Source organism: Ovis canadensis, chromosome 26 (assembly GCF_042477335.2).
Source record: "Ovis canadensis isolate MfBH-ARS-UI-01 breed Bighorn chromosome 26, ARS-UI_OviCan_v2, whole genome shotgun sequence".
Taxonomy (NCBI): domain Eukaryota; kingdom Metazoa; phylum Chordata; class Mammalia; order Artiodactyla; family Bovidae; genus Ovis; species Ovis canadensis.
Genome location: NC_091270.1, coordinates 55,624,570 through 55,639,604, shown reverse-complemented (window position 1 = coordinate 55,639,604; position 15,035 = coordinate 55,624,570). Strand labels below are relative to the sequence as shown.

The window sequence follows — 15,035 nt, the reverse complement described above, 5'->3', positions numbered from 1 at the left end:
AATATATATGAATGGAGCCAATACTATAGAATACATCATACTTTAACAATCATTCTCTTTGTACCATTAAGGCACTTTAAAAAAAAAATTACAGGAAAAGGTATACCAGAAAATTAAAATCTGTCTCCTTTTTAGCATCAAATGTTTAGCCTATCTTATTGGTTCAAAAGATCTTTAAAAACATTCCATCTTTTAGGAATACTGTAATAAGTCAGAAAGCCTCCTAAAGACTGCAAAAAAAGCACATTCCTATCTTCTCTGTAATAGGATTTGATAAAACTATTCTCCATGAAATTTCCTACAATGATACTATCGATATGGCCACTCAAAATGATCACATAAAACCAATAACAAATTCTATACCAACCTTTGAATCTTGCTCAAGTCTTTAAGAATAGCTGCATGATTAGAAGTCTATGGGGTCCACTAATTTTCTAAGGTAACAAAAATTATACCCTGATGGTCATTTCAAAACTACAGATTGCTATTTAGTAATACAAAGGTAATACAAACCAACCAACCAAACAAAAAAATCCAATTCTTTAAGAAGTGATTCAGTTAATGAATTCACATAATACAGAGTGCCCTAAGGTACAATAAACATTACAACAAAGCTCACAGTGTAAAACAGTCGGCAAATTACAAAACAAAAACAAAAAGTAAAGTGAAAATTTATTCAATCGAGGTTTAAGGTGTTGAGAACCAACAGTATTAAAACAGCAATTCTGCCAACTGCAAATCGGAGAAAACAGTTGTAACGTGCAGCAGACCAACCTGCAGATCATGAGCATTTAAATTAAACTCCACAATTGAGAATGACTGTAATTCCCTGAGGATGGCAGATCTACAGGAATCAACTGACCAAGACCTTAGTCAATAACGACATGAAGATTAATTCCAAGCGAATCCTTTTTAAAAAGCTGGGAGAGGTCAGCGATCTCCATATATTACCCAAAATAGCCGTTAAAAAAGATCACTATCATTTATTGCATTTATGTGTTTCTAGGTACTGTGCACACATTACCTAAAGAATTCTTATAGCCACCTTGAAAGGCAGGTATTAGGTTTAGCCCTGCTTTTCATATGAAAATATGAAGGTTCAAAAGTTAAATAACCTGCTTGATGTTCTGAATAACCGTCAGCGAAAGGATTCACACAACCATAATTGCTACGCTGTAACTACCTCCATCTGAGACTGAACAGAGATCAAATCCCACAAGCCTGTACAAACACGTGGAAGGGTAGAGCAAAGCATTACGACAGGTGCCATGATTACACACACAATGACTGGCACAAACTGGAACACACTGAATTTTCCAACATGAGAAAGGAACCACCTCCATCTATGACAAGGTCTAGAAAGAGAAACCAGACGCCTGCTTTCAAACCAAACAAGGTGGCCTCTGATCTCGCACAGTGAGCAGGGCAACACAGAGGAAAGCAGACGACACCATGGACAGGTAACGGGGAGCCCCACAGGCAGCGGTCTGCCTGGTCAACAGCTCAGAAAGGCCGCCATAATACGGTGCGGGGAGGCCGTCCCTTCCATCTCCTCAGGACCAGTCCTGAAAGAATGTGTGATTATGAACGAAGTGTCTGTACCAAAAAGTTTAATCAACAGCACTGCATTTTCAGAAAAAGACAAAACTACAGGCTTAATGCATGAGATCAAACAACATTTTAAGAAACCAACCAGGATTCCAGTATTTGACAAAATCTATGTTTCTCAACGCATTTTTGCTGAGGCGATTCTCACTGCTGGGTGTAAGTCAACCCAGTCCCTGCCCAATAAATGCTGGTGACATCTTCCAGTCACCCAGACAACCAAAACTACGATGCCCATTCCTCCCTGGGGGTGGGTACGGCTCCTGGTGAGAACCACTCCACTAAGCTAGCCTGATGGGTCACCCATCCTGTGAATCCCAGTCTTTCTCCAGCTCCTCCTCAGAATTTTCATAAAAAAGAATAGTCTGAAAATTTCAGGACAGGTCTTGAATTACCACTGCACCTCAAAGCCCACCAAGTCTCTTTCTGCAGGCAAAGTTCAGTTTCAGTTCTACTGGCTAACACTGATAAAACATTTACTTCTACAGGTCCTGAAGTGTGAAGTCCAAAGCCAGCCAGTAACTCTAAATATAAATTAGTCTGAAAACACGATAACCTTTTCTGAGATTGTGATTCCATTTGTGTTGAATACTACTCCAAGTCTCAACCTGGCTTGTCACCTGGCACTGGTATAGCCAACCTACAGCAAGTCCGCCTGTGGTGGAGGGGTTGTGTGCGGTGTGGGATTTCACTGCTGAAACCAGTACATTCCCAGGCAACTGCAACAGCTAGCCACCTCTCCTGGAACTCAAATATCTGCTGAAAGAAATCTGATTCCATTGAATCTTTAACAACAAACTTAATAAAAAACTAGTAGTCTCCAGTTGTCATTTACTTGAAAGTGAAAGTCACTCAGTCATGTCTGACTCTTTGCAACCCCATGGACTATACAGTCCATGAGATTCTCCAGGCAGGAATACTGGAGCGGGTAGCCTTTCCTTTCTCTAGGGATCTTCCCAACCCAAGGATCGAACCCAGGTCTCCCGTATCCCAGGGAGATTCTTTTTTTCTTAATTACTTTTATTGAAGGATAAATGCTTTACAGAATTTTGCTGTTTTATGTCAAACCTCAACATGAATCAGCCATAGGTATACATATATCTCCTCCCTTTTAACCTTCCTCCCCATTCTACTCCTCTAGGTTAATAGAGAGTCCCTGTTTGAGTTTCCTGAGCCATACAGCAAATTCCCATTGGCTATCTATTTTACATATGGTAATATGTTTCCATGTTACTTCTTTCCATACATCCCACCCTCTCTTCCCCTCTCCCCATGTCCATAAGTCTATTCTCTATTTCTCCACTGCTGCCCTGTAAATAAATTCTTACCATTTTTCCAGATTCCATAGATATGCATTATATTTATGATTTATATATATAATTTATGATTATATGATATACGACATTTATCTTTCTCTGACTTACTTCACTCTGTATAATAGGTTCTAGATTCATCCACTTCATTAGAACTGACTCAAATGTGTTCCTTTTTATGGCTGAGTAATATTCCGTTGTGTATATGTACCACAACTTCTTTATCCATTCACCTGTCAATGGACATATAGGCTGCTTCCGTGTTCTAGCTATTGTAAATAGTGCTGCAATGAACAATGGAATACGTGTCTCTTTCAGTTTTGGTTTCCTCAGGGTTTATGCCTAGGAGTGGGATTGCTGGGTTACATGGTGGTTTTATTCCTGTTTTTAAGGAATCTCCATACCGTCTTCCATAGAGGCTGTATCAATTCACACTCCCACCAACAGTGCAAGAGGGTTCCCTTTCCTCCATACCCTCTTCAGCATTTATTGTTTGTAGACTTTTTGATAATGGCCATTCTGACTGGTGTGAGGTGATGTCTCATTGCAGTTTTGATTTGCATTTTTCTAATAATGAGTGATGTTGAGCATCTTTTCATGTGTTTGTTAGCCATCTTTATGTCTTCTTTGGAGAAATGTCTGAGTCTTTTTCCCACTTTTTGATTGGGTTGTTTGTTTTTCTGGTGTTGAGTTGTATAAGTTGCCTGTATATTTTGGAAATTAATCCTTTGTCCACAGACAGATTCTTTATCAACTGAGCCACCAGGAAAGCCCAAGCATACTGGAGTGGGTAGCATATCCCTTCTCCAGGGGATCTTCCCGACCCAAGAATCATTTACTTAATTTTCCTGTCATTTGACTAAAAAATTTGCATTTCCTTGAGCAAAATCAGCAATGTTCTCAATTTTCCCTGTCTATAGTTTTAAATTCTTTATGGTCAGATGCTTGTGAGCAGCTACAAGCAGATGACAAGATAATTGACTACCCTGGCCTCTCCTTTGATATCATCATAGCCTTCATGCTCTCCTGACACCTCTACCTGAATATTTAACAGTGTACCAGTTACAACTATCCAAAAGACAGCTAGTAGTTTTTCCTCCTCTGATACCTGCTACCCTCCAGGACTTTTCTGTCTCAATGAATGGAACTCTCATCCACTCAGTTGCTCAAACCAAAACCCAGATGTTACCCTGACTTCTTCCTTTCCCTCATACTCCACATCTAATTTATCAGCAAGTCCCACAGACTCTGCTTCAAAAAAGAAATTCTGGATCCTGCCACTCCCTCATTCCCGTTGCTGTCGGTCTTTAATCCAACAAATATTTATTGAGTGCCTATGTGTACTAGTTCTTCCCCAGGAGCCAGAGCACAGGGAACAACACAGACAGAAAGCCCGCCCTCATGCAGCTTACACAAACCACTGCCATTTCTCAGAGAGATGGAAACAATAAGCTTTCTCCCTGGCCCTGGAGCTTATCCCTCACCCTCATGTAGAACATTCAGAATATTCTCTCTACAATGGCTAGGGCAACGTTTAAAAATATTCTTCCCTGCTTAAAACCTTTCAGCAGCTTCCCATCCCACTTGTCACCAAGTCGTCTTTACCACAGTTCCCCAAACTCCATGCCCATACCTCTGCCCACCTCTGTGGCTACTTTCTGTGCCAAAACTACACCTGGTAGAAGTCCTCTGCACAGGCCAATCTCCATGACTGGAAAGCGCTCACCCGAGAGCGTCAGGGACCTGAACTGCTTCTCCTCGCTCAGGTCCCAGCTCAAACATGATCTCCGGGGCCTCCCCGACCACTCTTCCTTATGTGGCTGCCCCCAACTACGGTGGCTTATGATGTCTTTTCAAGCCTTACTTCATCTATGTTTTCACATCTGTCTGTCTGCCTTATTGGAATTCAAGCTCCACGTGAGATGGGATCTGTTACCTCTTTACCACTGGATTCCTAAGGCCTGAAGCAGACGGGGGGAGGGAAGCAGAGAGGTGGGGAGGCAAGTGCACCCAGGGCCACTCAGCGAGAGCACCTCCTGAACAACGGCCACAGCCTTGCCAGCTCTGACTGCTACTGATCACTCAGTCTCTAGAACCAGGTTTGATGTCTTTCAGTACTCCATAAACTAGAAATGGCTAAGCACAGACGTACACACAGAAAACTCATCATCTGGACAGCTACTTTCCTGTGTCATAAAATTAAACTATGCCACAGACTCCACAAGATGGAAACACCAAAGTTTTTGTCTGACCTAAAAATAAAAATAAACACAAAACACTGAGTCTTCTCTTCTGTCACAGAAGAGAACCCTTACATATGGCCACTAACTCGACCTTTCCGTTTTTACCCTTTCATTTCTTCCAGGGGGTTGGAGGCCACTCTTCTGTGCTCACATAGTAGATTTTGGCTAAAAGTCTAAAAAGAGCCACAATTTAGTCCTTGGGTTGCACGTCTGACCTCCCTAAAGGACGGAGATGGTAAGAACTCTCCCCATGGGAGAGCAGTTATATTTCACTGTGATTTTAAAGTATATTTCCTGTGATTTTTCAATGTCCAATAAGTGAAGAAATAACTAGTTCCCCAGCTTTCCTGAACGAATCAATTAAAAAATATTATCTTGTTTAGAAATCACTGGTCAACACTACAATGAATGCTCTGTACATAAACTGCAGAGAAAGCCATGAACACACTTACCTCTTCAAATCCCATTTCAAATAAACATTCAACAGCTCCTCTGACAGGCAAGAGTCGAGTAGAAAAAGTAGTGTTTCCAATCCGGATAGATCTATATTTTTCATCATTAGGGTTTCTGATTTAAAAAAAAAAAGTCTGATTATATATAACAATTTATAATTTTCACCGTGTTTTTACATTCTTTCTATGTTTTATACTGGTTATATTCCCTCAAGGCAGGAGAGAGCCCGACTTTACAGACAGCCGGTGTGGAAGGACACCCTGATCTGGTGATTCTTCCCTCAGGTCACATTTAGCACAATATCATTGTTAACCTTCACAGCTGATCATAGTAATGCTGCCAGGAGGGAAATACATGCAACTTTCTATTTCTGTGCTGTTAAAATTAGAGACCTTTATGAGTTTGGGGACTGCTAAGAAAAAAAAACTTAAGTTTCAGACACGGGCAGAAAGTTTCGCCTGTTTTGTTCTGATGGATCTAAATCATCAAGGATAACACCTGACATGTAGATGGTGTTAATAATTTATAGCTTATTAAAAATTAATAAATGCTTGTGAAATTAATGAATACAAGAAACTAAGAAGTTACATAAAAATGAACCAAAGTTCCTCAAAGACTTTACTTCTGACAAACACGAACCTAGTTAATACTTAACAGTCATTTGATTTTTCTTCCTTCCCTAGGCCAATGGTTGTTTTTACTACAAGTCTTGTTTCAGCTCAAGATCAAAAAGGCCTTCTGAACGTAATTTAGGATAAGTAGGTTTCATATCTGACAGTGACACCCTTAAAAATGGTGAAACTTAAAAGTGTTAGTCACTCAGTAATGTCCGACTCTATGTGATCGCATGGGTTGTATCCTCTGTTCATGGAATTCTTCAGACAAGAATACTGGGGTGGGTTGCCATCCCCTTCTCCAGGGGATCTTCCTGACCCAGGGATCAAATCCAGGTCCCCTGTATTGGACGCAGACTCTTAACCATCTTGAGCCACCAGGGAAGTCCAATGGCAGTGGCTTCCCTCAGCACGACACTACGGTTTCTGTGGCTGCATCAGGTATCCACAGAAGTCCTGAGGCCATCAGTCTGGGGTCTGGAATGGCAGGGTGGACAAATGCTAGCAGATAACCAGCCACCTTAGTCCTAAACTTATACATGTTCTCTATACTGTGATGTAAAAACAAAACCAAAATAGGGATTTTTAACTGTGGAAGTTTCAACAAATTTCAACATTTTTCATTTCAACATTTTTTTCTATCGAGCAGCTCCTGTTGCTAAAAAACTGTCATAAACATTACATGAAACTTTTTTTTTAAAACCTCTTTTCCTTAATTTCAAAAACTACACAAGTTTGTTACAGAATATTCGGAGACAAAAGTTTTAATATAGTGTTCTTTAAACTGTCCAGATTGGTGCTAATCTATTCTTTGCTATTTATCCACGCTACTGCTAAGTCACTTCAGTCGTGTCCGACTCTGTGTGACCCCATAGATGGCAGCCCACCAGGCTCCCTCGTCCCTGGGATTCTCCAGGCAAGAACACTGGAGTGGGTTGCCATTTCCTTCTCCAATGCATAAAAGTGAAAGTGAAGTCGCTCAGTCGTGTCTGACTGTTCGTGACTCCATGGACTGCAGCCTAGGAATACAGAAATTGAGAGCATTCAATTATTATTAATTATTACAGTAACTTGACATTGCCATGAAATTTTCATTGTATTTTACAAAGTTATAGGTCCACAAAGGATTGGAAATTAAAAACAAAAGCACTGTTCTTCACTGCAGGTCATAAAATGGTCACTGCCATAAAATGACAGAAACACAAGGAGACACAGGTGCCTTACTATTCTATTCTGTGTATTAGATCAGAGTTTCTAAATCTTGACAATACTGACCTTTGGCCTTTGGCCCAGGGGGCTACCTGGGCACAGGAAAATGTTTAGCATCCCTGGCTTCTCTGCTACACTATGTCACAAGTGTGCCACTCTTTCTTACAGTGTAAACATTAAATGACAGCATAACCCTACCTTTATCAAAGCTGGTTACACATAAATAAGGCATCTTTTCATGATTCTCAACACATCCCACAGGGTGATAAACAAAGCAGTACCACCAGGATGGTACAGTCTACTGGTGCAAAAGTGCCAGAGCTCTTAATCTACTTTTTCCCAACAGTTCCCAGATTTCTACATAATCAGTCTTTTACTGTACTTAATTTTCTAATTTTTCTTCCCCTTTCCACTAGTGTTTAAAAATTCTTATAGAACTTACACGAGCTGTTCTGCTATAGCTTATTAGTTTGATGTGTTTCAAAGTAACTGTCGATGCAGCATCTTTGATATGGGCTTTGTATATTTTAGATTTTCCTCTAGCATCTAATAGGCAATTTCCTATCTTTCTACACTATCTTTGAACCTCACATACTGTTCATCTGTTTTTCTCATTCAATACATATTGCAAACAACAACAAAAAAAATGGCAATAACGTCCAGTTACCCAAATCCTATCTTCCTCTTTTAAAATGTGTTGAGCAGACCAGCCATGATCGTGTGTATAGACTGATGTGAAAGTCAACCTCTTAAGTCCTCAAAGGCGTAGAGAACTTGGTTTAAGGACCTTCAGACCTCAAACCCATCAGCTCCCATTTCCTGCCTTTGGAAAAGCGCCACACAGACACAGACACACACACACGCCTAGACTCTAGCTTCACAGTTTAAGCCTTGTGCAGCTACTCTCCTTGAGCTCATTACTACTCTTCTTACCCTGTGGTGTCTAAAGCAGCCCTAAGGATCACCTTTAGTTTTGTCTGATATTCCATTAATTCTCTGCAGATTTTTCTCAAGTTTTTTTGTGCTATAACTCTTTGCTGTTTTTCTTCCTATATCTGCTGAGCATTAATTATTTCTACGACTTCCAGTATTTATCTTGCTTGTTAAGCAGTTACTTTGCACCTTAGCTTGAGGTTTCTTCTGGTTGCTAGATGATGCTGTTGAAGAGATGGGGCTTCAATGCGCAGCAAAATTTCCTGAATCTCACTCAACCATCACTCTGAAAACATTTTGGTGTCTTGTGAGTTGTCTTACCCACCGGTATTACCAAATTGTTTCATCTATAGAAAAATTAGTGTTTGTATTTACAAGTGACCCCTTCATGTATCACACAGCCTTGTCATGGCAAAGGATCTTGCTTAACTCAATGAAGTTGAGTCATGCTGTGCAGGGCCACCCAAGACAGGTCATAGTGAAAAGTTCTCACAAAACGTGGTCCGCTGTACACAGCTCAAGAAGCAACAGTACTGGACGTGGAACAATGGACTAGTTCAAATTAGGAAAGGAGTTCGTCAAGGCCGTATATTGTCACCCTGCTTATTTAACTTATATGCAGATAACTTCATGCGAGATGTCGGGCTGGATGACTCACAAGCTGGAATCAAGATTGCTGGGAGAAGTATCAATAACCTCAGGCCTGCAGATGACACCACTAATGGCAGAAAACAAAGAGAAACTAAAGAGCCTCTTGATGAGAATGAAAGGGGAAAGTGAAAAAGCTGTCCTGAAGTTCAACATTAAAAAAAAAAACTAAGATCATGGCATCTGGTCCCATCACTTCATGGAAGATAGAAGAAAAAGTGGAAAGAGACAGATTTTATTTTCTTGGGCTCCAAAATCACTGTGGACAGTGACTGTTGCCATGAAATTCAAAGATGTTTGCTCCTCGGAAGGAAAGCTATGACAAACCTAGCCAGTGTATTAAAAAGCAGTGACATCTCTTTGACAATAAAGGTCCATACAGTCAAAGCTATGGTTTTTCCAGTAGTCACATACGGATACTCGACCATAAAGAAGGCTGAGTGGCAAAGAATCGATGCTTTCAAATTGTGGGGTTGGAGGAGACTCTTGAGAGTCCCTTGGACTGCAAGAAGATCAAACCAGTCAATCCTAAAGGAAACTGACCAGGAATATTCATTGGAAAGACTGATGCTGAAGCTCCAATACTTTGGCCACCTGATGCAAAGAGCCTACTCATTGGAAAAGACCCTGATGCTGGGAAAGACTGAAGGCAGGAGGAGAAGAGGGCGGCAGAGGATGAGATGGTTAGATAGCATCACCAACTCAGGGGTCATGAATTTGAGCAAACTCTGGGAGATAATGGAGGACAGAGGAGCCTGCTGACTTAGCAACTGAACAACAATTTACAACTGAATAGTAAGAAAAACCCCTGCTTTTCACCCGAAAAGTCATAATCAACTGTATTTCTAAGATTTTAAGACATACTAGCAAAAAGCCTCCCACTGAGTCACAACTTTCCTTTTCTCAGAAAAGGAAAACATAAATGTTTCTACTTCAGAATTTCTGAAATGCTAGGAATTAAGTATATCTGAGCAATTTACTTGTCCTTTTCTTCTTTGGAATGCACAATCCCAGAAAGACCTCTCACAAACGGAAACTTAGTACATGAGTGAATTCTATAATCTTGTATTTTTATCACTGATCACAGAAGTCATTTTGTAGGTCATTTGAAACACTATTTCTTAGACCTTCTGAAAAACTGTTATTCTGACATACATGTAAAATTTCAAAAACATCTCTCTGCCTTCAGAATCATCTAGGAACCATCTCTGGCCCTAACTAACTTTACCATTCTCTGTAGCTGACAACATGGGAAACATGCACATAACCCAGCTTAACATGAAAATCTGAATGAGAGAAACAAACATGTGTGCCATGTCCTTTATTTATTTCTAATTTCTGCGACAGTTTTATAATTTAAGTGTTGTTCTTTTCTGTTAACACATTATTGACCAGGGGATTTTTGTAGAAACTAAGACCGGTGGCCAATGATTTATGCAGTTGAGTACTGAAACACTCTGGTCAATAACATCTGGGTAACAAAAGATGTATTAAAACGTCTCTGGTCAATAAGTTGTTAAACATGAGGAAATTGATACCCAGAGTTTACATAAATTGCCTATAATCACATTTCTAGGAAACGGCTGACTGGGACTTAAACCCACTCACTGGTTTGATTATAAACACTCTCCACCATACAGTTGCCAACAAACTCATCCATTCTCCGTTAACTGCCTAGCTCAGTTTCTCCAGGTGTCAGTGGTAACCCAGATGAGAAATCTGAAGTTATCTCAGGCGTTCTGTCTCCTCCTGTTACCAGCTGTACCCCTGGCACTCAGTCAAGGATTGCCAGCCCCTGCCTACAGTTCTCTCTCCATTCATCCAGTTACGCACATGCTGACTGCAACAACTTCAGACGTGAAACCCATGCCCATGTCTTCTTACGTCATCATTCTACATGAATCTCTCATTATGCTCTGAGCCTAGAAACTACAAGTGCTTTCTGTTGCCTATCACGTCAAATATATGTCATCTTATCAAACCTTTCTTCTCAAAACCGTTCCACATCAGGTCCCTGCTATCTCCTCTCATATAAATATGTAAGCATTTAAACATCATCCTTGAATTGTCCTGAGGTATTATGCTATGGCTATTTTCTGTACCTGTGTCTTTCTCCTAGACATATTTTCTCTGAAGAAAGAAACCACTTTCCATTCTTAGCCCTTCCCAATCATACCCAGTGCAGTTCATAACCAGTAACTGTGTGCAGTTCGCAAAGGAAATTAGTGGGAAATAAAATGTTTTTTTAAAGAATGAATGAAGCAAATTTTCCAGGAAGCCCATGTGGAATGTCAGTAAAATTATTACAGATTCTTGAAAGGTAGATACTGAGGACAGCAGATTTTTATCAAGAAGTTAGCAAACTGAAAAAAAAAAAATGGTTCTAACCCATGGTATATTGTGCATGCAATATAGCATATACTTCATTCTATAATTTCACGAGCTTTATGACTCTTAGTTGGGGAACAGGATAAGCATCATCCGAAGCAGAAATTTAAAATTTAACCCAAAGTATTATTTTCACCTGTGTGTAGTGACAAATATTGCTATTCAAAAACAAACTGCAAATGAAATCCTCATTTCAGCATTCACCCTATAAAATACTATAACTACCCTGAGGTAGTTGCAAGGATATCAAGACAACCCCCCCCCCCCTTATCTCTAAGTTTAAAGAATTTCTTAAAGCATCAAAACAAACAGAAAACTGTGGTCTCCTCTGTTCTCTAGCATACCTGCAGTGTAGAAAGGCTAAGGGCTCAAGAAGTCTGGAGCTTTTCTGTAAACAAGCTAGTAAATGGACTTGGAAGGGGAAGAAAACATGGGTCGCCTCCACTAAGACCAAAGGAGTTTGAACTGTAAGAATATGAGGGCAGGGAACTCATATTACTACTTAAGACAAACTAGAACAGGTAGTTTTTCACACCATCTCCACTTATATGAGTTCAACTTCTAACTTACATTTTTTAAGATAGAAAACATAAACCATGGTAAAGACTGTAACATGCACGAACAGCATGCCAAATTTCTTCTATGAGTTTGGTAAACATTCCTATTGATGACTGCGATGCAAAAGGATTTCGTTCCTCACAACACCTTGATCTCACCATCTGTGGTTTCACGGGGTTGAAAGCAGAAGTGAATCCTTATTGTAAGGCCAACTCCCTGTTCCCAATAACAGGGTCTGAACAGCTGGGTGGCTCCCCAGGCAGGAGGTCCCAGTGGCGCATGGGTTCTGGAGAACTCTGCCTCGGGGCTCACTCCTGGCAGAGTCCTCTGGCACCAGCCTTGAGCGCTGAAGAGCTGTTCGACCTCCTGGGGTAGGGAAGGCGGGCAGAGAAGGTGTCACAGAGGGAGACAGCCCCCACATAGGTCACAATCGTGCCGCTGTGCACACTGCACCCCTCGGAGCACCTGGCTCAGGACAAGGGCTCCAAGTGTTGTTCCTTCGATTCACTTGTAAAGTCATGAAGGTTACCTGTATGAAGAGCTTCCCTGGTGGCTCAGCTGGTGAGACCCCGACTCGACCCAGGGGTCGGAAGATCCGAGGGGGAGAGCGGGGAGAAGGGGGAGGGGAAAAGCGGGGAGGGGGGACGGCGGGCGGAGCCTTCACAGGTGCCCTCTGCCCCCCTCCCTCAGGCGGCCCTCTGCCCCCCTCCCTCAGGCGGCCCTCTGCCCCTCTCCCTCAGGTCCCCTCTGCCCCCTCCCTCAGGCGGCCCTCTGCCCCCCTCCTCAGGCTCCCCTCTGCCCCCCTCCCTCAGGAGCCCTCTGCCCCTCACCTCAGGCTCCCCTCTGCCCCTCACCTCAGGCTCCCCTCTGCCCCCCTCCCTCAGGTGCCCTCTGCCCCCCTCACCTCAGGTGCCCTCTGCCCCCCTCCCTCAGGGGCCCTCTGCCCCTCACCTCAGGCTCCCCTCTGCCCCCTCACCTCAGGTGCCCTCTGCCCCCTCACCTCAGGGGCCCTCTGCCCCCCTCCCTCAGGCGGCCCTCTGCCCCCCTCCCTCAGGTGCCCTCTACCCTCCTCCTCAGGTGCCCTCTGCCCCTCACCTCAGGCTCCCCTCTGCCCCCCTCCCTCAGGTGCCCTCCGCCCCCCTCTCCTCAGGTCCCTCTGGGCACCACGTCGTGGGAGCTAAGAGCCGAGGGAAGTCGTCCGAACTCCACTTCCCGACGCCCCCAAGCCGCGAGGTCCCTCGGAGCTCTGGGGGTGAACAAAGCGCCCCCGGCGAGGGCTGCCCTCGCGGACACGACGGCGGCGCGAGGACGCCCGCAAGACGCCGGCCGGAGAATGGCGCGTCCCTAACGAACTTCTCAGCCGCTCGTGGCAGGTGAAGGCGCCCGGCGGGGAAAACGCCCAAGGGGGCGTGAGACGCCTGTGGCCGCTTCTGTCCGGACTCGGAAGACGGTTCAACGGCCCCGCCTGCCGTCCGCGTCCCCCCGCGGCCCGCACCTGAGGATGTTGTCCGCGTAGGTGAGCAGCAACCTGGAGGCCTCCAGGAACGTCTCCGGGGTGTTCTGGCAGAGCTCGGCCACGGCCGGGGACGCGGAGCCGGCAGAGCCGCCCAGCGCCGCCGCCGCTGCCGCCGCCATGCTCGAACGCGGCCGAGCCCCGCCCCGCGCCGTCCGCTCCCGCCCCGCGCCGCGCGCGCTCTGAGCAGGCGCCCCGGCGCGCCGCGCCCGCGGCCGGTCCGGAGGGCGGGGGGAGGCGGAGGGGAAGGTGAGGAGAGGGGGCGGGGCAGGGGCGGGGCAGGGGGCGGGGCGGGGAGAGGGGGAACTGGTCTCCAGGGCGGGGGCTGGTCTCCAGGGACTGGGTCGTCTAGGCGTGGCGGGGGCCTTGTCCCCGCCTGCTGGGGGCTGTTTGGGAGCTTTGAGGTTTTGGACTGAGAGAGAAACCTGGTGGTCAGGGCCCAAGGAGCTTCCACCAGACCGGAACGGGGTCTTGATCCTCCTCAACAAGGGGCTTTGCCCAGGAGTATTGGGCGTCCCTAGTGGCTCAGCTGTAAACAATCCGCCTGCCATGCAGGAGACGCGAGTTCGATCCCAGGGTTGGGAAGATTCCCTGGAGGAGGGAATGGCAACCCACTCCAGTATTCTTGCCTGGAGAAACCCATGAGCAGAGGAGCCTGGAAGGATACAGTCCATGGGGTCCTGCAATCTATGGGGTTGCAAAGAGTCGGACAGGCCTGAGTGACTTAGCAGCAGCAGTAGCAGTCTGGTGGTGATAGCTTCCAGTAAACATATCCAATTCGTGATCTCCGAAGAAGAGTTACCTTCGGGACCAGGGACCAGGCTTGATCACTCAAGAACTTTTGTGTAACAGAGTCTCATTAAACTATGAAAGGAGACAGAAAAAGCTTCTTACCAACCTGCCTCGTAATTGACTCAGTAGTCTGGGCCAGGGGTGGGGTGGAAGGGCTGGTACAGGGGGCTGTGGGCTTTGGCCAGGGCTAGTGGGTGCTGGCTGGTACATCGCAGAAACCTGGGTTCCTCTGTGTCCCAAGGCTGGCCTCAATAGATCCAGCCAGGACGGTGGGGAAACTCCTTGTACTCCAACCGCCAGCTTTTTCCTGAATGAAAATATCTTACGGCTTCCTCCTCGCAGGTTGTCAGGCCTTCCTAAATAAATAGGGACGAAAGACCCCAGGAGGAAGGAGCAAACAGTTTTCAAAACCAAAGGCATAGCTATGAACTCTGCTGGGATTCTCCTCTATGGATTCCTTTTAGAACTAGATAAATTATTGAAAATCTCTTGCATCATTCCCAGCCCAGATAGTATTGTGCTTCTGTAAAGAAGTGTTTTTCGAAACTGCAGGTTGCAGGTGGTGGACTCTATTGACCAAAATAAAACACAGACCCGATAATGACAATAGGATAGAGGGGAAAGGGGAGACAGCAAGTTATGCATCCCATATAGTAAGGGTCTGTATCAGTTTGTGACTTTGTTGTGCAGGTAGTCCTCTATTCCTCTTAGAAGATGGACCCTAACCACTTTAATCCATGCTCTGCCTCTCCATGCCTTTGAAAAT

The 15,035-nt window shown here is 44.4% G+C and overlaps 1 protein-coding gene across 3 annotated transcripts in view; it reads right to left on the bottom strand.

Moving 5' to 3' along the window:
• Nucleotides 1-13,699, bottom strand: part of NGLY1 (N-glycanase 1) — a 61,181-nt gene extending 47,482 nt beyond the window's left edge. The window contains exons 1-3 of one of the 3 annotated variants that reach the window (XM_069572808.1): nucleotides 13,460-13,699; nucleotides 12,123-12,330; nucleotides 5,614-5,728 (exon numbers count right to left, since the gene is read on the bottom strand). In XM_069572808.1, the coding sequence (XP_069428909.1) occupies nucleotides 5,614-5,628 (15 nt within the window). In that variant the 5' untranslated portion in view covers nucleotides 5,629-5,728; nucleotides 12,123-12,330; nucleotides 13,460-13,699. The remainder of the gene's footprint in view (nucleotides 1-5,613; nucleotides 5,729-12,122; nucleotides 12,331-13,459) is intronic. The other 2 variants (XM_069572807.1, XM_069572809.1) reach the window with 2 other exon arrangements.
• Nucleotides 13,700-15,035: the final 1,336 nt, after the last annotated feature.